The sequence below is a fragment of the Nicotiana tomentosiformis genome, chromosome 4 (genome assembly GCF_000390325.3).
Source record: "Nicotiana tomentosiformis chromosome 4, ASM39032v3, whole genome shotgun sequence".
Taxonomy (NCBI): domain Eukaryota; kingdom Viridiplantae; phylum Streptophyta; class Magnoliopsida; order Solanales; family Solanaceae; genus Nicotiana; species Nicotiana tomentosiformis.
In genome coordinates, this window is record NC_090815.1 from 23,502,834 (window position 1) to 23,527,481 (window position 24,648).

A 24,648-nucleotide genomic window follows, 5' to 3' on the forward strand; every position below is an offset into this window, starting at 1 on the left:
TTTTCTTCAATATTTCATTCTTATACTTGACATTTCTAGTCTAACCAAATGTTCTAAGCATCCCTTCTTTGCCCCATACCCTATTCAACACTTCCATTTTCTTAGTCAATATTCAATCTCGCTGTTCCCAGCTTCTCTCCCTCACACGTTCTTGAATATTTTGTTATTAGAATCTTTTATATTACTACTTCTTTAATTATATTAAATGCAGAAAGTTCAACCGCGTGACATCTCACACGCATACATGCACTTATATATACACATTAAATCCTACACAAACTTTACCTACCAAACTCCCATACAAGAAAATTAAATCACAAAGCACAACTCATTGTTCTCAAAGATTTTTTTTTTGACGTTGTAGCAAAAACAATGATGTCAACATGGAGAAAGAGAAGAGCAGCAAAGAGGAGCAACTCAAAGAAAGAATTAATAGAGGAAAAAACTATGGAGTTGCTAATGATTCCCAGCCATTTCAAGTGTCCAATTTCTTTAGACTTAATGAAGGATCCTGTGACTTTATCCACAGGGATAACATACGATAGAGAGAGTATAGAGACATGGATTGAGGGTGGAAATCAAACATGTCCAATCACCAAACAAGTATTGAAATATCTTGAGCCAATTCCCAATCACACCATGAGGAAAATGATCCAACAATGGTGTGTTGAGAATAAAGATCATGGAGTTGAGAGAATCCCAACTCCAAGAATCCCCGTTACCTCATCAGAGGCAACGGAGATTCTTAGGGAGATTGAGTCATGCTGCTCGTTCGAACAGCATGACTCAAAGTACTCTTGTCGAGAATTGGTCTTGAAAGTGAAGATAATGATAAAGGAAAGCGCGAGGAATAGACGTTGTTTTGTCACCAATGGAGCTGGAAAGATCTTATCATCTACACTTCTTGGTTTTTCGGAGAAATTATCGGTCCATGATGTTGAAACAATGGATGAAATTTTATCAGCATTGACAATTTTATTGCCACTAGATGGTGAATCAAAGTCAATTCTGGGATCGAAATCATCGTTAAATTGCTTGGTTTGGTTCTTGAAATGTGGGAGCCTATCAAGCAGGAGAAATTCGGTTTTGTTGCTAAAAGAAATTATGAGAATAGATGAAAAATGGAGAGTAGAAGAGTTATTAAAAAATGATGGAGTTTTGGAAGCTTTAGTAAAGCTAGTGAAAGAGCCAATTTGCCCTACTACTACAAAAGCTTCTTTATTAACTATTTACCATATGGTTAATTCTTCACATTCAATAAACGAGAAGGCTAAAGCAAAATTTGCTGATTTGGGGTTAGTGGAATTGCTTGTAGAGACACTTGTGGATTGTGAAAAAAGCATATGTGAAAAAGTATTAGGTATTTTGGTTGGAATTTGCAGCTCAGAAGAAGGAAAAAGAAGGGCTTATGGTTATGCTTTAACCATTCCTATTTTGATCAAGAAATTATTGAGAGTTTCAGATTTGGCAACTGAATTTTCAGTTTCAATTTTATGGAAGCTAATTGGGAAGAATGAGAAAAGGGAAAATATTGGAGGTAATATTGTGCTAATTGAAGCACTTCAAGTTGGTGCTTTTCAGAAATTATTGCTGCTAATACAAGTTGGTTGTAGTGAAAGAACTAAGGAGAAGGCAAGTGAGTTGTTGAAATTGTTGAATTTGCATAGAGGTAGGATAGAGTGTATTGATTCTTTGGACTTGAACAACCTAAAAAGGCCATTTTGAATTACCTTGGTTATGTCCATGTGTATACACAAATTTTCATTTGTTAGTGTAAAAAGGTAAAAAAAAGTTCTGACTATTCTTTGTATTCATTTTACGTTATGAATGAATAAATATTTATTTTAAAGTTGTAAGAAAGGGTCTACTTTAATTATTTTCTAACCAACTAAGACTTATAAATATGAAAGCCTGACCTGTTCTCTTTTTTATTTTGGTTATAATCTCAACCACAGAAAAAAACAAAGTTGTACAAGTATTAAAAATTGGAATAAATCAAATGTTGGGCTAAAACGGTCCAAAGATATTCTTAACATGGTGTGATATTGTCCGTTTTGGGTCAAATCCAAAATGTCTCAAACTATTAAAAATATTCAACACCCTACGATTAGAATCCTTTCCTTTCTACTTTCCGCGTGGAATATTGTTCAATCACACCCAACAAATTTCTCATCACTCTTTATCCGGAAATTTGTTCCTGAGGTAGATTCTGAATTTGAATTTGATAAAGTTCAATATTTACGTTCTCACCACTAAATCTATTGCACATTTGCTACTATTGGTTCCGAAAGGTATATTTGTTAAAATTTTGTAATTCTTTTACGTATATATTGAGGCATATTCCGGATTTGAATTTGGCAAATATATTCAATATTTACATTCTCACTGCTAAATCCATTGCACATTTGCGACAATTGGTTTAGAACTTATATTTGTTAAAATTTTATAATTTTCACATATATATGCTCCATGTAAAAAGATTGGACTCATTTGAACCCGGTGGAACGACAATTATATTTATTAGCTTCTCCTAACCAAGGGTGGAGATAAGAAGGCGGAAGGAGATAAGAAGGCGGAAGGGGGCTTCAGCCGAACCCGTTTCACCGGAAAAAATATATTGTATATATAAGATTAAAATAATTTTTATGTATATATAGTAGAAGTTGAGTCCCTTCGCCTCTTCGTGTGTACTTTTTTGGCTCCATCACTGCTCCCAGCTAGTAGCAATTGAGCCTATTTTCTATGTCCCGACTCCTGATGAATGTACAATAAAATGGTAAATTTTTTTTGGTATATGTAATTACTGACAGAAATATCAGAAGTGAACACAGATGAACAAAAACTGTAGGAAAACCCTGTGTTTTGGTGCAGCATGCACATGCACTTAAAGCTACAAAAGCTGTAAGCTAAAGTGTAGATGGAAAATACCAAGGCTTCAAGTGAAAATAGTTATATAAATTGATGAATTGGTGCTTCTCGGTCGGAAAATGTCAAAAGGAAACCATAGAAAGTTATCAAGATTATACAACTTTGACCTATCCTTCCCTTCTAAATGTACATACAAGGAGAGGATGGAAGATCTATTGCAATATACAAAAACATATACTTAAGAAGCTAATCATGTCAAGATCTAATATAGGTTAGAAGCTAGTCACTTGCTAAACGTGTGATCGGGCTAATAAGGACCTTCAGGAGCTGTGGTAAGCCCCCCCTGCATCCGTATATAAGAAGTCAACAAGAATGCACCAGCAGAATGCTGAAAATTTGCTGGTGGTTCATTTCAGCCGAGAGATGCTGGAATTGGTAGAATCGGAATTTAGCTACTAGTCCGAGTTAGGTTTGGATTCAAAGAACTTGGATACAGCTTGATAAAGATTCTCTTCCTCGAATGGTTTTGAGACGTAACCATCCATCCCACACTTGAGGCATTTCTCTAACGTGGCATGAATTACATCGGCGGTCATGGCCAATATTGGCATGTGCCACCTGCGCATTTTTGTAGCTCCATCACAGTTCAGTCCTCCATTTAGTTGTTCATTAGCGACTCCCTCTAGATCCCGAATTCGACGTGTAGCCTCAAACCTGCAATTTCAAAAGAATTATATACTTAGACCTTTGTTCTTTTATTTCTTGGAATGATCAGTGTTCAGTTACTCCTCTTTTTCCCTTGGCACAAAAGCACATTGACCTAAAGAGAATCTTTGCATTTAGTAAAACCTGTTTTCCTACTGGAAATGAAGTTCGAATTCCACTGAATCTCAACACCCAAAATTACAGTTTTGAACAAAGAGGTATAATAAACGAGTGAATAGCATTGCTTATTCCAGTGAAATCCAATAAACATTACTGTCTTGGCAAGTAGGTCTAACATGAGCCAACCACTAGCAACAATTTCTAAGAAGTATGTACAGCTGTGACAGACAGAGCACCAAATTTCTGGTTAAAACATACTACGCCGTGAAGGTTCACAGGCAAAGACCGAGAGTATATTTGTGATGGTATTCCTAAATTTTGGAGCTCACAACCATCTGAGGAATGGTAAACAGGTAACATGCTGATTTTGAATTTAAGCCCTTGACTAACCTACTTTGACTCAATCAAACATTTGTCTCCCTCAAGATTATTAAGCTCAATCTCTCGAGGAGGCAAGCAACACAAAATAATAGGCCAACTGTTTTCCTTAATGCATTACTGAGTATACAAGAGCTTCTCTTTTGTCAGTTTAGGGGAGATGTTTTAGTGAGGCTCGAAGTGCAAAATAATAAGAAAACCAAACTGAATTTTTCGTGGATCACGGTGAGATGATACAAGTCTTGACAGTCTTGTTGGGATTTAAATTCCAGAAAGTATTAGTTAGAAAAGAACATTGAGTTCCATTCTACTGTATATCTCATCATATCTTTTGTTTGGGGGGGGGGGGGGGGGTGCCACTATCATAAATTTAGTGCTTTCCATCCGAAATTGAATTCTTGGCAACGGTATGTGATGACTTATAAAGCTGAATCATTTACTTTTGGAATCCAAAAGCTTTTTTTCTTAAGAAGCTCTTTCACATCATTCTGAAAGCCGAATACTTCTGACTACTGTGAACATTTACAATGTTGCAAATTCACGTACCAAGGTCAGTATATATTGTACATTAGCAAAGAGCTAAAACTGAATTTGCATTTGCAAAAATGCAAATTCACTGACCAAGATAGCATATGATTTGTAAAGCTGTGTTATTTCCTTTTGAAATTCAAAAGGTTTTGAGTCTATCAGCAATCATCCTATATCAGGCTCATTGATTAAAGTATATCAGTGTTGGACTTACATTGCTATGCTTAGCGTGTAAAAGCTAGGACCTAGGTACAAGGATGGGTAGACTGCGGACAACTAACATATCAAAATCTTTTCAGCAATCAAAAGCAGGTTTCAATTCAGAACAGAGTTTGTGGACTGTTATTGACAATGCCCATTTTGAATTTTCTACTGCCAAACAATACACAATTATACTGATGCTACAACACAAAGATGGCATAATTCAAATTTGCTTATCGCAAACTCATAAATGGAACCACTATGAAGAACATCACTAGATAAGGACAATGAAAAGTGCAGTACATACCCATCCATTTCTGGCATCTGAATATCCATAAAGCAGGCGTCAAAACTGTGTGGTAACTGAAGCAATGAAAGAGCAGCTTTCCCACTCTCAGCACACTCTACGTCAGCCCCAAATTTTTTGAGCGCACCAGCAGCAACCCTGCGATTTACTCTATTATCATCTACCACCAAAATTTTCTTACCACACAATAGGCCACGAAGGGAAGATCTATTGCACATATCTTTTCCCTGGCTCTTGTTGCCCATTCCAATTAGCTGCTTAAGGCATGCAGCCATCATACTTGCTCTAAGAGGTTTCACTATCACCACAAAACCTACTGCTTTAGCCTTTTCATCTTCAATGTTGGTGATATTAGTTGCCAGAAGGATCATCTTTGGTGACTTGTACACATGTCCATTTGGTTTGATGCATGGCAAATGTGAATTTAAGTCAACATCTTCAGATATCCACAAGTCCTTCTCGACCAGAATCATGTCCAGCTTCCTGTCACTGGGGCAAGATACAAATGTTCATTTAAATTAATGCATTCAGTCAAAATCACAAACCACATGTAATAATTCTGGACTATTCCAGTTCGTTGTTTTTCGGGTCTTTTTTAGGGAATAGCTTCATCTTTGTATAGGCTATTCTCCAATAAATTTAAACATCTAGTGGACTTGCAAAGATCATCATTTGAGAAATGACAGACTTGGATATATTTCTACATCTAAATATCTTCCTCTATGTTGCCTTATGCAACAACATATTTTAGGTGATAATAGTTGGCAGGGGAAATATGCATAATTACAATGAAAAAATACTAGTAAATATATTTCTGAAAACTTAGATCAAACCCCAGTATTTATCGATCCTGAAGCAAATGTCTTTTGTTATTAATTCTTTGGAATTTGGACCTCTTTTTTCCCCTTTTCTTATCCATCAATAGAATCGCCCAGTAAAAATAAAATTCCATTCTCACTAAACAAGACCATAGGGAGCCTAGAATGGTCAAACACATTAGCTTAGACTCATAGCCTGTTTGGCCAAGCTTCTAAACTCAGATTATTTTGAAAAAGGTGCTTTTCTCAAAAGTATTTTCCAGAAAAATTATTTTTGGTGAGAAGCAGTTTGTATTTGTCTAATCAATTTGAAAAGCACTTTTGAGCAGCAATTAATGTTTGGCCAAGCTTTTAAAAAGTGCTTTTAATCTAAAATATCAACAATAATAGTAATATGTCCTTGATGGCCTCGAAGTACGGTTAATTTTAGCAATAGATGCTTGCAGTTCTGAATCACTTACAGAGTATATAAAGTAAAAATAAGTTCGCCAAAGGATAGAAAAACTTACTAGGAAACAACAGAACCATTTCTCCCAAGAGCGGCTGCTGCTTTCTTGATGCTACTGACAACTTCTGCCCGAATACCAAGTCTCTTCAGATGGTATCCTGTTACAGCAGCTCTTACAGGTTTTCCATCAACGATAATAGCATTCAGTCCTTTAAACGAAGTAGGCAAATCATCATAATGAGGTTTTTTCAGATCACCAACAGAATATTTCTCGCATTTTAGGAAGTTAACAGTGAAAGAAAATGTGCTTCCAATCTGGGGACGGCTAATGAAACTTATTTGACCACCCATCAGCTCGACGAGACACTTGCTAATGCTTAGTCCAATACCCGTTCCTCCATAGTTTCTAGAGGTTGAACTGTCTGCCTGCATAAATGGCGTGAAAACTTGATCTTGTGCTTTTACAGGGATCCCAATCCCCGTATCCTCAACACAAAACATTAGAGTGACACTCTGAGAGTGATCATCATTCGCCACCTTACTTGCAGATTCATAATGCGAACCATTGCTAGCAACTATATGCTTGTAGGTGTCCCAAGTATTCTGGCAGTCAGCAACTCCGTAACCACTTAAGGTTTCATAATGATAACCACTAGAAGAAATTACATTTTCAGATACTCCATCCAAGCAGGTATCCTTTTTCGCACCATCTTTTGTTTGTTCGGCCAGATGAACTTGAACAAATATATGCCCTTGTTCAGTGAACTGTCAAAGAAAAAAAATATCGGTTATCATAACAATTGAAGTAAACACAAATTGCTCATAAAAAAGAAGAATATCTATCTCTCTTCAGCCTACTTCTTTTCTGTACAAAGAAGGTAAATCTTATTTTTCTTATCACTTTCTCATTCCACCAATTAAAGGCAAATATTTTAATTTATTTCTCCATTTCTCTATTTTGCCTCGTTTCTATTTTCCCTTCCTTTCTTTCTACTTCCCAGCTTCTGAGAAAGTTCAAGGAGGCACTAGTGCTTATGATCCACGGATGAGAGAAGATTGGCTGTTTTACTTACTTTGACCGAATTGCCGACCAGATTTGTTATCACTTGTCTGAATCTTCCTGGATCCCCCACAACCGTTTCAGGCACTTTATCAGAAACAAAGACGGCCAACTTCAGTTCCAAAGAAATCGTGCAGTGTAAGGAAGAAGCACCGTGGGCAATTGAAATCCAGAGGCAACAGGTTGTGGAAGCAGAGAAAACAGAACAAGAGCAAGAAATTAGTACATGAATATTTATATGCATAAATTAATGGACAACAGCAATAAATTACTTCGTTTATGAGAAGAAAGGATATTTTAAATCTTCAAGTACATACCTCAACACCTTTGCGCCTGGACTCATCAGAGAATAAAGATAGAACATCATCTAGTATAGAGCGAAGGTCAAATGGAACTGCCTCAAGTTCCAACTTGCCAGCTTCAATTTTGGCCCGATCAAGCACTTCATTTATCAATGTTATCAGTGATTTTCCACAAGCCTGAGCAGTTTGAGCATAATCTCTTTGAGTTGAATTCAGATTTGTATCTAGGAGCAGAGCAAGCATTCCTAAAGTCACAATGAAACAGATGGAGTTTAAGAGGTAGGTAGTGTAATTAATTAAATTGCTGTTGAGAATCTTGAGATAATTTTGCATATCAGTATTAGAAATAGCACCATACCATACCTAGGATCCCATTCATTGGAGTTCTTATTTCATGTGACACAGTAGCCAAGAACTGCGTTTTGCAACCAAAAAAAAATGCATGTCAACCTCCCAAAGATCAACGAAACGTAATAAAGAATCTCAAAACATGGAAAATATATTAAAAGAACCTGGGATTTGGCAACATCAGCTGCTTCAGCTTGAACCTTTAGTTCCTGCATTTTATGGAAATCATCCTCTACTTTATTAATGTGGCTTGCGGATTTGTAACCCGTGTAGCCAATTAAGAGGAAGATGATAAAAATAAATACTGCAGTGGTCACTGCTCCCCGAGATATAGGAGCCTCATGAAGATACCTGCAAATGCACAAACATATTAAGGATCCACGTCGTCAAAGTTTAAGTTTTCTTACATGGCGCAATTGCTACCAAGTCAAGGAAGGATTAGCACTTACCTACAAATCATCTCATGCTTACGAAACGGATCACCGAAATCAAGCTTGCTAACATGCTTTAGTGTGGGATCACCATTTGGGTTCTGGTGTCCGTACATGATTAAAGGATCAGAAGAGTTTGTAACATCATAGACATTTACAATAATCGGGTGATTTGCAGCAAGTTGCCCAAGTAGACACTCAACGAGAGACTCAACATCAAAGGCTCCACCAAGATACCTGCTTTCAGTTAAGCATATGATAGCTTCAATTTCAGAGACGTGCAAAACAAAAATTTAGAAGACAAGCAGGAGTCGGGTAACAAGTATTCATTATCATGAGATGTGCTAAAACATTAGATATAACTAATAAGCCTTTATCTTAATCAACAATCTATTCAACAAAAATTAGCTCCTCCCTTGATTGTGAAGATTAATATAAAATGAGAATAAGTAGATAATATAGGCACAGAAAGATCCACTTGAGAAGAAGCGAGCTCCTCTTATTAGACCAGATCCAGTGGCCCTCACGATGGACCAAACCCAGTGGCCCTCGCGACGCTTGGCCATCGTGAGAACATCGCGAGAAGGGTTGGCCAGGCCAAGACCCTTCCTCGCTCTGGGGCTCGCGATATAGAGAGTTTTCTGCAAAGGGACTGGGGAATTCTTTATCCAGAACAAGGGCCCTCGCGACACGAAGCCAGCTGGTGCCCATGCTAGGCCTTCTTGCGACACGAGCCTGCCACGAAGGGCACATGGAGCTTCTTCCTTGCTTTCTTTTCCAACTTTGACACATTCAAGCCCCAATACCAACTTCGTACACTTCCACAGTATGCTCCACATATACCCCCAAGGAATAAAACGAATAGTTCCTTTTATGTGGCTAGCACGACGAATAGGCCTTCGCCTATAGATCCTTAAGAATTTAAACAAAGCTACATATATTTCCATTAACCAGTTTGTGGGAGCGAGAAGCAGAAGAAACAAAAAACGCTTAAGTTTAAGACTAAAAATGATACCTGGAATTAGGCGCCATATTTGACCACGGAAAGTTTTTAAAGCAAAAAGATGACAAGCAAATATTTTGAGACTACCGAGCGCGAGAACACATCCAAACGGAAAACGTCATTGGCACAAGCTTACCCTGCAGTGGCTTCAACCCGTTCATGCTCAGTCGGGTTTTGCGGAAGCTTGGATTTGTAAACAGGGAATGTCAAAACAACACCAAGGTGATGAGAACCCAAAAGCCGGAAGGGACTCGTAAGAACTGCCTTCCCACTGGCCCTAGCTCTCATGATATTTTCACGGTCCTCCTGAATAAACCAACAAAAGAACAAGTCCAATAATATAAGCCAGAAGAACCAATAAAAAGCTAAAATTCCATAAGTTTTGAAACTAATTCAATTACCTCTCCTGACATCATGTCAAGTGATTCTATGTAGGAAACAGTTTCTTGAGAAAATATAACTGGAGAATACTCATCTCTGATAGGTGAAGCCTCTCTTTCCATTGTTTTAATAGTCCATCCATGTTGTCTCTCAAATTCTTCCCTCTCTGAATTTAAAACTCTCTCTGCATATGCCACCCCACTTAATAATGGCCTCTCAAATGCTGTTCTAGCAGTGTACTCAGCAAAGGTTTTCTACATGTTTAGTAGAGAGAATCAGAATATAAAATAGAGCAAAATAAATATAAAGAATTCATATATCTTACACTAATTAGTTTAGGATTAAGGGGTACTTGTTCTTGTCATTGTTAAAAGATTGGCAACAACAACAATAGACCCAGTGAAATCCCACAAGTATGTGGGTCTGGGAGGATATTTTGTACGCAAACCAGGTAGGTTGTTTCCGAGGGACCCTCGGCTCGAGAGGAAGAATAGAAATAAGCAAATATCAACAAAGGCCAAAAAAATTATATCAACAATGCATGAACCAGAAAAATAGAAGGAAGGGAGCAATAGCAATAGCGGCAAGCAGTAACAATGACAAGGTACTAGAAAACCAAAGCGGAAGATAGTAAGAAAACAACCATAATACAAGCAATCTAAGAACGACAGTATTAAATCCGGAAAGCTTGAGTTTAACCAAAAAATATTCATATGAAAGCAATACACCAAGACTAAAAGAGATTATACTCATCAAATTAACCAATTTCAGAACTTTTTTCACTCCAAGAATGAGAAATTAAGAATATTGAGGAACACAAACCTGATCAATTGCAGATGGATTCTTCTCATAATGGAAAGTTGAGACAAGAATAGCAAGGGCATGAACATGGTTTACACTAACACTGAATTGATCTTGTAACATTCTTGCCCTTTGATCACACATACTCACTAGCCCTTCTTTTCTTTTCTCCTTCTGATTAGCATCCATAGAAAAGTATACAACAATGCTAAAAACCATACAACAAATAATCCAAAAAGCAAAAAGTTTTGGAAGCAAACACTGAGAAGGCACAAATCTGTGCTTTCTCTTTGAGTTAAATTGCTCATTCACCTTCACAGCTACCATATGGTGGCTTTGCGTTTTCTCACCCATTACCACAAACACTACAAAAAATCCTCTTGTACTTTCAAAACTTTACCAAATTTATCTATCAGTTAGAAACCAGAAAAGATACAAGAGAACAACCCCATTTAAAGAAATGAGCTAAAAATCATTGCTTTCTGCAAAAGGACAAGCAGTTTTTAGGAGCTCTAACTTTTTGAATCATAGGAAAAAAGCAATTTTTTTCCTAACAAATGTGTTAAAGATCATTGATTTGTGTGATCAAATTATCAGATACTGTAAAAAGGCAAAAAACCCACCAAGAAAAATGAACAAACAAATCATTTCCCCCCACCCCTACCAACACCCCAACCCCACCTCACCCCCCGCACTCCTCTTTCTCTCTCCTCACACATACACTTTCATAAGAATGGAAAGAAGAGAAACCCAAGAAAAAGATTCAATATTTTTTCCCATTTCTCATTCTTTCTATACTAATAATTCCCACCTCATGCAAAGAACAAAGCATGGCTTGACTGCAGTCCTAAAAAGATGAACAAAAATCCCAAATTCCAAGAACTCAACACAAAACTATGTCTGTCTTTTTTCTTTTTTTACTTCAATGGGGGTTTGGATATATGGAATAAAAAATGATAATAGCACTCTAATCTAATCATGTGCCTTTTTTTTTCTTCTTATCTTGGTTCACTGCAAGCGTGGTGTTAAGTTGAAGAATCTAGACAAATGAAGAGCATGTTCTCACTGTTTTGCTGTTCTGTTAATTATTAAAACATAAAATATAGTAGTAAAATATTACAGTCCAACTGAACTCAAAGAAACAAGAGCTAGCAGTAGGCTAGCAGACCAGCTAAGCACAAACAAACAAACAAACAAACAAACAAACAAAATTAACCAAGAAAAAGAAAGAGAAGAGTATAGAAGACCTTTTTTTCAATATTAAAACAGACAACTGAAATATTACAGCAAGTGAATGGATTTAAAAGTAACTGATATAACAACAATAACTTAGTTAATTTTATGTAGACAAATTCAAGAAGAAAAAAAGTGTCTAAGATTTTTGAACTTTTTGGTATATTATTTAAAGATTTTTATAATTATAAAATATGTCACTAAAAATATTCATCAAAAAAATATATATCATTAAGAATAAAAGAAAAAATTACTATAACTTATTTTAATTATAGAAAGGTGTAATATTTTTTAAATATACCAAAAACAATTGTCACATAAATGGAACAAAAGAAATGTGCCTAAATCTAAACTACTATTGAAGTTACTTGATATAATTTGGACTAGTTTCCACTTTCCACTATATTCTATCTGTGCTAAATTCACATATATTCCAAGAAAGTTAGTTTTTAAAAATAACTTCTTTTCATGTGGATTTATAAACAGTTAGTGGAAGTTATCAAAATATCGACATAACTCAACCATGGTAATAACTTGAATTTTTATCTTAAGTTATCAGCCTAGTAAGACATAGTTATATTTTATTATTTGAATGGTGTGATAATACAAAAATATATATAATATTATGATATAAAATTACAACCCCAAATAAATTTAGAAAATACTTGCACTTAAGCTCTTAGGGGTTATTTGATACGATGGATAAGAAAAAAAAAATCTAGGATAAAACTTTACTACCGCATTATTCTTAATTATTTGGTTACTAATTTTGGGATAAGTTAGTCCATGATTAAAAGTAGTATCGGAATAATTTTTACCTGTTAGAGGGTGGAATAGCAATCGAGAGATAAGTTATCCCATGATAAAACAGTAAAATTGACAATCTTACAATTAATACAACATACCAAACAGTCAATAAAAATAATAACAGAATAATTAATCTCAATATAACTAATTCTAATATAAGTGATCCCACCATAACTTGCGTTGAAATCAAACGACCTCTTAGACTTCCCTTCCTCTTGCGGCCATTCATTTTCCTTAAATATTGAAAGGTATGTTGTTTCCCTTGCTTTTTTAGCCCCCACTTGATCAAAATTGAAGATTTTTGCAGATATATATATATATATATATATATATATGTCCCATCCAATACCTCTTTAATTAATTAAAAAAAGAACAATCTTTTTGCATCTCCACATGGTTATGGACTTTTGTGGAGTGATGGTTTTTCAGTTATTTTCACAAAATGTAGGGGTAAACGGATATATGGAGGGAAAAAAAAGCATTTCACTCTTTTTACTAATTTTATTTTATTTTTAGACAAATTCAGATTAGCTGGATAAGTTAGTTTGGATATTGATGATTAAAAGAATGGCTTTTTTATTTTACTATTCTGGTAGAGTCCCACATTGGTGTGTTAAGTGCAATTTGGTCTATTTATGATTTTGATTAATCATCTATTGATGTAACTTTGGGGATTAAATTATAACCAAGTTCATTTACTTATCAATTCCTTTGGAAAAAAAGATTTAGGAAAAAATGTAGAAGTAATAAGTACCATACATTAAACAAAAGAAAGTAGAATTCGCTTTCAGAAATCTTTGAGAAAATGACCTGGCGACAAGGAGCAGATCTTATTCCTGTTTAAATCACGTCAATGTCAAGTTTTCTTGACCTAAATTGCATTATAAAATAAACCAAATCCTTATAATTTCTGTTTCAGTTCTTTCCTTTTTTTTTCCTTTCTATTTTACTTGTAGCCTTCTGGCCCTTGTTTTATCTTTCCTTGTGTAGAGGGGGTAAAAAAGAGTCTTTATTTATTACTTTGCAGGGGTCGTTTGGTTACTGACACTAGTATATATATATATATATATATATATATTTTATTATTTATTTATTATTATTATTATTTTTATATCAAAATTTTAACATTATCTATCTCATATAATATGTAGAATATAATTCCATGGAAAATATGGAGCAAGGAAAAAGTTTCTTATAATTCTTAAAAGATCAAGAATTGCAAATTTCCTCATTTTGGGTGGCGTTTGGATAATTTATCACGAATAAATTTCTAGTAAAGGGTTTTTTTTTTTTGGGAGAGTATGTGTAAAATAGAAAACGTATTTGTTTAGTCTCACTGGGGATGTCAATGGTTCGGTTCGGCCGGTTATTTTATAAAACTTATATCATACCAATTTTTCGGTTATTCTATTATGTATAATCAAAATTAGATTTTTCGAAACCGTCTCATGTCGGTTTCTCTTCGATATCGGTACGGTTCGGTTAATTTTCGATATTTTTTTTAAATGTCATGCAAAATTCACTAGTAGAAGTCTAATGCAATAACATACGTTCTTTTATAGGACGTAGCAAAACTCTCTAGACATTTTTACTGTTTAAATGGTGATGAATTAAAAAACATGAAAGATGGCTAGAGTATAGATCCATCAACTATTATACAACAACGTAAAAGAAACCAAACAAAGGCAAAGAAAATATAAATCACACGAGTGGAAAGATATTAACCAAGCTGGGACTCAAGAATAAAGTCTATAAAAAATTAAATATTCAAAAAGATAAATCTAAATTATATGAAAGAAAACATATTCAATACATTGTAGTTTGCTACTCATAATTGCTGGAATATTTTGTGTCTTGCCAATGAAGATACTTGAAATAACTTAGTTTAAGTAGAAGTAGAATAATAGGTTTTAGGAATTCGTATTTTGTGTTTAATTACTTATTGGCTTGTAACAGTTTTCATAATTTCAAGGCCCAAAGAAAAATTTAATACTTTATTATTTTTAAACATACTATATAAATATATTTTTCACATATAAAATTTATTCGGTACGGTTCGGTATTTTTTCGGTTAATTTTTATAAAATAAAAAATTTACCCTAATTATCGGTTCGGTTATAGATTTATATAAACATCAACGATTTCTTTTTTAAAAAAAAAAAACTAAAATCAGTTCGATGCGGTACGGTTCGGTCGATTTAGTCGGTTTCGAATATCCATCGAAACCCCCGAGTCTCACAATATAACGGGCCTTTAACATATTGCACCACACTCAATAATTGAGATGGAGAAAAAATAATCTTTTTAAATTAAAAAAGTACTATCTTCTCCTTGCCCTCCATTAGTTTAAATGTAGACCCAAAAAAATGTACAAGTATAGTAATATTTTATTTATAAATTCATAAATTAAATTCCAGGCAAAACCAAACAAAATAATTGTGACCACAAGATCTGAATTTTCAGAAACCAATCTGATCGCACATATTCAAATTGGCAATCATAAAACTCTTGACCAATTTTTGTTGGCTCTCGTTGCAAGGACTAGATTGATTTCTACTCCATTATTTAACTATTTCCATTTCAAGAAATTATTACCAATTCGATCAAATAATCATTTCATCGCATTAAATACTAATGTATTTGCTTTACAGAATATGCTGGTACAATCATTAAAGCTGGTTTTAATTAAACAGTTACATCTTTTAATTAAGTCATGTAAATGATCAAAACTAAACATGTTCGAAGAGGTTGAAATTTTGAAAGTTTAAATGACAGTTAAAATAATATGGTGACCGCATTAGAAGCAAATATTTTTGACTCTTAATGCGTTAAAACTTCTTTTAAATCTAAAGTTGGGTTATAACATACTACTTTGTGATCACTCGCTCTCCGGTCGTCGCTCGCTTACTACTGGCCCGTCCTTTTGGCACCTTTGGAAGGTAGGGAGTGTGACAACTTACACACTTTCCTCTACTCCATAGCTTTTTCATTAGTTGCAGAGTTTGGCATCGTGAACGAGTGCACTATTATTAGAACTGATATGATTATAAAAAATTGTGATCGGACGGTAAGTAACTTGTCATTCTTAACCAAATGGGTTCAAGCTATCAATGAAATTGCTTTCGATAGATAATTTTACGTCCAATATATATTTTATTTTGCGAATCCAAATTAGTCGGACTCAACGGGCAGCGAGAACCAGATACAAACCATAGGAAATGACATACTCGAGTACTTTCTAGTGATACCACTTTATTTGTTTGGCAAGCTTCTCCAAGCTGAAAATCGTATTTTTTTCAAAAAAAAAAAAAATTTTTATTTTTTGAAAAATTGAAGTGTTTGGTCAAGTTTTTAGGAGGAAAAAAATTATTTTTGAGGAGAAGCAGAAGCAGTTTTGGAGAAACAGAAAAAAGTATTTTCTTCCCAAAAGCACTTTTAAGAAAGATACAATTAGAAATACTTTTTAAAAACTTGATCAAACACTAATTGTTGGTTAAAAGTATTTTATAAATTAATTTGTCAAGTACTTTTGAAAAAAAATACTTTATCGAAATAAACTGATTTTTCTAGCTTGGCCAAAAATGCTATTAATTTTGTCTGAGTAAAAACACTTATCCCTTTTGAATTGCGTTAGAAATGAAACAACAATCCTCTCAAATTTACACAAGAGACATTCTTGTCCCCCATATGTATGTAAATAGAGATGAAACATTTTTTAGTAACACATTAAAATGATTCGACTACAAATTTCTTTCAAATAAGACAGATATAGAAGTTGACATGGAAATATATTTTTTTGTTGGAAATATCAATTTATTTCTCCGCTTTCATTAAGTTAAGAAAATTAAAATCTAAGAAATATTTTGTGTGGTTCAAGAAATAATAAGCAATTCTGAGAATAGATGTGATTTATAACACGCAAATACCAAAAAGATAAAAACTAAAATTTACAAATAGATTAAAAGGTAAAAGGAAGTTATATTTACAAGAACACGTATATGAAAGGAGGGTTTCTGGCAGATTTATTTAAGAATAATGCTTTAACCACAAACAAGTTGAGGTTAATTATAGAAATCGTATAGTTATATTAACCCCTCGAAGATTTATTAGTAAAATTTGAGGAAAATTGTTATTTAAAAGATTTCCAACTTTTTGCAGGCTTTACAAATTACAACTTTGTAAGTTATTGGTAATAATTTGTGAAGAGTCTGGGTTTCTTTAATTATTGTGGGATTCTTTTCCATCTACTATGGTGAAGTTCGATAAATGCTCTGAAATCATTGTTGGATTACTTCTGAGTTCTGAAAAATGAAGCCAATCCTTTTCTAGTTTTGGCGGATAAAATTACTTAATATATATACTAGCAGAAAATAACAAACATCTTATAAAATTAGTTGAATTGCGAATAATCATGCCAAAATATCACTAAGTAACAAAAAATATTGAGCCATCTTTTATCATCCACTATATTTATACTCTTTGGAAAGTACAAAAGTGAATCAAAAGAAAAGATGAAAAGGCTTAAATTACCAAACCACTTAATCAAATATGTTATTTGATAGATCTATTTAAAGGTTGGATGATTTGATGAAAATATGGATTTAACTCCTTAGTAAGCCATTGGTGAGTTGTTGACTGCCAAAAAGTAGTTCATTTCTGAAATACCTCTAGTGTACTTCTCTCCCCCAACTCCCCTCACAAGAAAGACGTTCAATAATTAAACACAACTTTAAGGGTCGTTAATTGGTGAATAAGTTATTTCTGGATAATTAGTAATGGTGAAATCATATTGAGAATAAAAATGACGAAAATATTAAGTGAATATTTTGAACTAGGTGCGCAACTAGATAGACTAACTTTGGCTTGTGTTGTATACCGTAAGGGTGGCAAGTGGGCCGGTCCGGGTTCGACACCGGCCGGACCCGAAGACTAAGAAAGATATTGTCATATTTTTTATTGTTATAATAAAATTACAAAGTATTGCTTTAAATATGTTTTTACAATATTTTTTCTTTAAATTTGAATTAAAAAATTAGGTAACAATTCTATAATAAATCTACAAGGCATTACCTTAGATATTTTTTTTAACATCTTTTTGTCTCTAATTTCTATTTAATTTTTAAAAAAAAATCACAACTTAGTCGTTGGGCCTACTTAGCCAGCGTGCCCAGCCCGTTTAGCCTGGGACCATGAGTTCGTGGATCCGGTCTCGAACCGATTCCTATAAAAAAAAATTTAGCCCGGAACCGCTAAACCCGTTTATTTAAAACCTGAGATCGGCCTGTAACCACGGCCCATAAGACCGGCCTACTTGGCCCGTTTAGGACCGGATCGACTCACTTACCACCCCTAATACCATATATGGAAAGAAAGGAATATGAGAGTCTTCCGACGACAATAACAGTCGTCTGACTTGCTAATTAGACAGATTGTTCAAGAGGGGGATTGTTGAGGTTTTGTTTTTAAGATGAAATAGTCTTAAAATGAGGGTGAATGAGAAATGGAGGGAAAATAAAATTTTGAGTAAAATTTTAAGTTTTCCCCTCTTGACAATGAGACATTGTCCCATATTGGAAGAGGAAAAAAATTTTGGTGGGTATATATATAATTGCTCTTCTTGTAACTCTTAAAGAGTTAAGAAGAAAGCAAGCCTCGCGCCGTCGTCGTCGTCGCTCGCTCGGCTCGGTTTCGGCTACGGCTACGGCTACGGCTTCGGCTTCGGCTTCGGATTTTTAATTTTTTGGACCAAATTTATTTGTTAATAGTAAATATTAACGTAAGATTATCCGCATTTGTAACGGATATTTTTCAATCCGTGTATTGACCATTTGGCAGCCACCTAATGCTCTTCCCACCATGAATGTGCTTGCTCCACAAACAAGCTAATGCTTGCTCCACCATGGAGGGTGGATGATTGGTCTTCTTCAACACTGGCTGTTATATATATGTGCAGCAGCTGTTGAAGAAAGACACACACAACACACAATACACAAGACCAACAAACTGAAAATCGCTCAACAGATTTAGCTATATATTGCACTCCTTCCTCTCAGTATTTCCATATGATTTTCTGAGTTTCTACTCCTTCGTTCTGCATTGTTTTAACTTCAAACAAAGCAACTGTAAGTGTGATTTGCTACCGAACTTTGTGTTCGCTGAAACACTGGGGTTTGAAGTACCGCTACACCAGTATGTGATTTGTTCTATCCTGGGAGAAAATAATCCATTACCTTGGGTACTAGGAGGGGATTAAATTTCTTAAGGAAACACTGTAAATTCAGTGGGCTCGAATTAATTATTATTTCATTACGTTAACTTATATTTTGCAGAATTATTATTTACAAATACAGCAATATTGGCGGGACTAACAATCTTAAGGAATTTAATATTTATTTCCGTATTTGTGTTATTCTTATTATTCTGCAAACTAAAACCTTTGTGGTTTTGTGTACTCCCATTTTGGAGAGTAAAGCCTTCGTGGCGTTTTGTTTGAGATTAAAATCTATGTGATTTTTTACTCCAGTTTGAAAACGTATATTAAACGTTTGTTTGTGTCTTTTTTTTTCCAGAAAAAAATGACGACTGAAAGCGGAAACCAAGCTGTTCCGATGGTGACTGCCAACGCATCGACAAGCCGAACACCGGCGTTGGCACTGGCAGAAAAACCCAAAAAAAAATTCGGGATTGATTTCAAGCGCTGGCAGCAGAAGATGTTCTTCTACTTAACTACGTTATGTCTACAGAAGTTCATCAAGGAAGATATTCCTGATCTGCCAGATAAAACTCCAGAGAATGAACGCTTTCTCGTGATTGAAGCGTGGAAGCATTCTGATTTTTTATGCAAGAATTATATTCTTAGCGGACTGGATGATAATCTGTATAATGTATACAGTAGCGTGGAGACGTCAAAAGAATTGTGGAATGCGCTTGAAAAGAAATATAAAACTGAAGATGCCGGGATGAAGAAATTCGTTGCCGCAAAATTTTTGGACTACAAAATGGTAGATAGCAAGTCTGTTATTACCCAAGTCCAGGAATTGCAAGTGATTATTCATGATCTACTTGCTGAAGGTCTTGTCATCAACGAAGCATTCCAAGTAGCAGCAATGATTGAGAAGTTGCCTCCGTTGTGGAAGGACTTCAAAAATTATTTGAAACACAAACGAAAGGAAATGTCCCTTGAAGATCTCATTGTTCGGTTGAGAATCGAAGAGGACAATAAAGCTGCTGAAAGGAGAGGCCGTGGAAATTCAACAATAATGGGAGCAAATATTGTTGAAGATAACAAAAAGAGAAAGAAGGCTTCTGGTCCGAAATACAACCCAAGCAAGAAGCGGTTCAGTGGAAACTGCTACAACTGTGGGAAAATCGGACACTAATCTACGGAGTGTCATGCTCCGAAGAAAGACAAGAAAAGGGGTCAAGCAAACATGGTAGTAAACCATGATGATGTTGATAACTTGTGTGCCATGCTTTCTGAATATAACTTGGTGGAAAATCCTAAACTGTGGTGGTTTGATTCAGGAGCCACTCGCCATGTTTGTGCAGTTAGAGAAGCTTTTGCTACTTATGCTCCTGCTGGACCCGGAGAGACAGTTTATATGGGAAATGCTTCAACAGCAAAAGTTGAAAGATATGGGAAGATATTTCTAAAAATGACTTCTAGCAAGGTCATGACTTTGAACAATGTCCTTCATGTTCCCGAAATGAGAAAGAATTTAGTCTCTACTGGACTTCTTGTTAAGCACGTTTTTAAGTGCGTTTTTGTGTCCAACAAGGTTGTCATTAGTAAGAATGAAATATTTGTAGGAAAAGGTTACCTCACCGAGGGCCTTTTTAATCTGAATGTAATGGTTGTGGAAAACAATAATAATATTTCAGCTTTTTCTTACTTACTTGAGTCAAATGATTTATGGCATGTACGTTTGGGTCATGTCAACTATAAAACCTTGCGGAAAATGATTAACTTGGAAGTACTGCCTAAGTTTGAATGCGAAAAATCAAAATGTCAAACATGTGTGGAATCTAAGTATGTTAAACATCCTTATAAGTCAGTTGAAAGGAATTCAAATCCTCTAGACTTAATTCACACAGATATTTGTGACATGAAGTCAATACCATCTCGCGGTGGAAAGAAGTATTTTATAACTTTTATTGACGATGGTACTCGATATTGCTATGTTTACTTACTGAATAGTAAAGATGAAGCAATAGACGCATTCATGCAATACAAAAATGAAGTTGAAACGCAACTTAACAAGAAAGTAAAAATGATAAGAAGTGATAGGGGTGGTAAATATGAATCTCCTTTTGAAGAAATATGTTTAGAATATGGAATTATTCATCAAATAACAGCCCCTTACATGCCCCAATCTAATGGAATTACGGAAAGAAAGAATCACACATTAAAGGAGATGATGAATGCATTATTCATAAGTTCTGGTTTACCACAGAACTTGTGGGGGGAAGCCATTCTTACGGCTAATCGAATATTAAATCGAGTGCCCCATAGCAAAACACAATCTATTCCATATGAAAAATGGAAAGGAAGGAAGCCCAACTTGAATTACTTTAAAGTGTAGGGGTGTTTGGCAAAAGTGCAAGTTCCTAAACCCAAAAGGGTAAAGATAGGACCGAAAACCGTTGATTGTGTTTTCATAGGATATGCGACAAATAGTAAAGCATATCGATTTCTGGTTCATAAATCAGAAAATCCCGACATTCATAATAATACGGTTATAGAATCAGATAATGCTGAGTTTTTTGAAAATATATATCCATATAAAAAGGAATGTGAGTCGTTTGGTGAAGGATCTAAACGACCTCGGGAAGAAACAAAAGAAAGTATATGTAATCAGGAGGATCCAAGACGTAGTAAACGTCAAAGAACGTCTACTTCATTTGGACCAGATTTTGTGACTTTCTTATTGGAGAATGAGCCTCAAACATTTAAAGAAGCTATGACTTCTTCGGAATCATTGTTTTGGAAAGAGGCAGTCAATAGTGAAATAGAATCCATATTGAACAACCATACATGGGAATTGGTTGATCTTCCTCCTGGAAATAAACCTTTGGGTTCTAAATGGATTTTTAAGAGAAAAATCAAAGATGATGGCACTATTGATAAATTCAAGGCAAGGCTCGTAGTCAAAGGGTATAGACAACGAGAAGGTCTAGACTACTTTGATACATACTCTCCAGTTACAAGAATTACGTCCATACGGATGTTAGTAGCATTAGCTGCAGTGTATGGTCTTGAAATTCATCAAATGGATGTTAAGACGGCCTTCTTAAATGGAGAGTTGGAGGAAGAAATTTACATGGAACAACCTGAAGGGTTTGTGGTTCCAGGTAAAGAAAAAAAGGTATGTAGACTTGTTGAGTCTCTTTACGGACTAAAACAAGCACCCAAACAATGGCATGCGAAATTTGACCAAACAATGTTGTCAAATGATTTTAAGATAAATGAATGTGATAAATGTGTGTACATTAAAAATGTTCCAAATCACATAGTCATTGTTTGCCTATATGTGGATGATATGCTGATAATGAGTAATGACATTGCCAACATAAATGCTACTAAGCGTATGCTCAATAGCAAATTTGATATGAAAGACTTGGGAGTTGCTGATTTAATTCTGGGAATTAAGATCCATAAGACTCCTCAAGGTCTGGCATTGTTACAATCTCATTATATTAAGACAGTACTTGAAAAATTCAAGCACTTGGGCTTTAAAGTTGCAAAGACTCCAATTGACGTAAATCTTGCATTAGCAAAGAATAAAGGCCAAAGCATATCACAATTGGATTATGCTCGTGTGTTGGGATGCTTAATGTATATCATAAATTGTACACAACCAGATATAGCTTGTGCTATAAGTAAAGTGAGTCGATATATGAGCAATCCAGGCCAATCTCATTGGATGGCAATGAAACGAGTTTTGGAATATTTAGAACATACCCAGAACTTTGACTTGCACTATAGTAAATTCCCTGCGGTGATTGAGGGATACTGTGATGCAAATTGGATCACCGGTTCAACTGATTCTAAGTCCACGAGTGGATATGTATTCACTATTGGTGGAAGAGCGGTATCTTAGAAGTCGTCCAAACAAACATGTATTGCCCACTCTACAATGGAGGCTGAATTCATAGCCTTAGATAAAGCTGGTGAAGAAGCTGAATGTCTTCGGAATTTCTTGGAAGACATTCCATTTTGGCCCAAACCGTTGGTACCAATATGCATACATCGTGATAGTTAAGCGGCAATTGGAAGGGCTGGGAGCGTTATGTATAACGGTAAATCTCGTCATATACGACGAAGATATAAAACCGTTAGGCAATTACTCTCTAGAGGAATTATCACGATTGACTATGTAAAGTCAAGTGATAATGTGTCGGATCCACTTACAAAAGGCCTAACTAGAGAGGTAGTTGAGAAATCATCAAGGGGAATGGGGCTATGGCCGAGAACAAGTCATTGTGGCGGTAACTCTACCTAGAAGACTGGAGATCCCAAGATCTAGGTTCAAGGAGATCAAACAAAGTCATTAATGACGGTTCAACATTGTCAAATAAAATTTTAGTCCGTTCTCGTGATGAGACAATGTTCAGTACCAAAGATAAAGCATTAAGGCTTTTTAATGATTTCTAAATTTGATACGGGGTATATCAAATAGTGTATCTACAGGATGACACGTTTAGGAATCACCTATGTAAGTGTAAAGTGTTAGCCGCTTCAAGGAGAACTTTGTAAGGCCAGTTCTCTACGCACTTATGAAACCAGGCGGTGTTCATGGCTGAAACGAACACAACAATGAGAACCAAAGACGGTTAAGGGTTGATTGTGTGACTTATGGTTGTCTAGGTATACACCAAAGATCGACGGTTCAAAGATATCAAATCTACCGATTGACCGAGTATATCCGACATAAGTTTACTACGGAAAGTTCAAAGGAAAACCTACTTATCCAGATGCGATTAATCCTTACTTGTAAATCACACAGTTTTTCCATGCATACTTCCGTGATATAGCCATTCCCCATTCATGTGGGGGATTGTTGAGGTTTTATTTTTAAGATGAAATAGTCTTAAAATGAGGGTGAATGGGAAATGGAGGGAAAATGAAATTTTGAGTAAAATTTTAAGTTTTCCCCTCTTGACAATGAGACATTGTCCCATATTGGAAGAGGAAAAGATTTTTGGTGGATATATATATAATTGCTCTTCTTGTAGCTCTTAAAGAGTTAATAAGAAAGCAAGCCTTGCGCCGTCATCGTCGCTCGCTCGCTCGGCTCGGCTTCGGCTACGGCTACGGCTTCGGCTTCGGCTTCGGATTTGGATTTGGATTTGGATTTGGATTTGGTCAAATGATCGATTGATTGATTAATTTTTTGGACCAAATTTATTTTTAATTGTAAATATTAACGTAAGATTATCCGCATTTGTAACGGATATTTTCCAATCCGTGTATTTACCATTTGGCAGCCGCCTAATGCTCTTCCTACCATGAATGTGCTTGCTCCACAAACAAGCTAATGCTTGCTCCACCATGGAGGGTGGACGATTGGTCTTCTTCAACACTGGCTGCTATATATATGTGCAACAACTGTTGAAGAAAGACACACACAACACACAATACACAAGACCAACAAACTGAAAATCGCTCAACAGATTTGGCTATACATTGCACTCCTTCCTCCCAGCATTTCCATACGATTTTCTGAGTTTCTACTCCTTCGTTCTGCATTGTTTTAACTTCAAACAAAGCAACTGTAAGTGTGATTTGCTACCGAACTTTGTGTTCGCTGAAACACTGAGGTTTGAAGTACCGCTACACCAGTGTGTGATTCGTTCTATTCTGGGAGAAAATAATCCATTACCTTGGGTACTAGGAGGGAATTAAATTC

The 24,648-nt window shown here is 35.3% G+C and overlaps 2 protein-coding genes across 2 annotated transcripts; one reads left to right on the forward strand and one right to left on the reverse strand.

Moving 5' to 3' along the window:
- Positions 1 to 286: 286 nt before the first annotated feature.
- Positions 287 to 1,860, forward strand: LOC104095747 (U-box domain-containing protein 21-like). Its single transcript, XM_009601939.4, has one exon. The coding sequence runs from the start codon at positions 373 to 375 to the stop codon at positions 1,723 to 1,725; it is 1,353 nt and encodes a 450-aa protein (XP_009600234.1). The 5' UTR covers positions 287 to 372; the 3' UTR covers positions 1,726 to 1,860.
- A 1,074-nt stretch (positions 1,861 to 2,934) lies between these two features.
- Positions 2,935 to 11,990, reverse strand: LOC104095746 (histidine kinase 4). The gene is made up of 11 exons (XM_009601938.3): positions 10,721 to 11,990; positions 9,919 to 10,152; positions 9,654 to 9,823; positions 8,533 to 8,751; positions 8,248 to 8,434; positions 8,099 to 8,150; positions 7,751 to 7,980; positions 7,447 to 7,545; positions 6,435 to 7,138; positions 5,108 to 5,596; positions 2,935 to 3,582 (listed from the first exon to the last, which is right to left on the reverse strand). The coding sequence occupies exons 1-11, from the start codon at positions 11,051 to 11,053 to the stop codon at positions 3,324 to 3,326; spliced, it is 2,976 nt and encodes a 991-aa protein (XP_009600233.1). The 5' UTR covers positions 11,054 to 11,990; the 3' UTR covers positions 2,935 to 3,323.
- Positions 11,991 to 24,648: the final 12,658 nt, after the last annotated feature.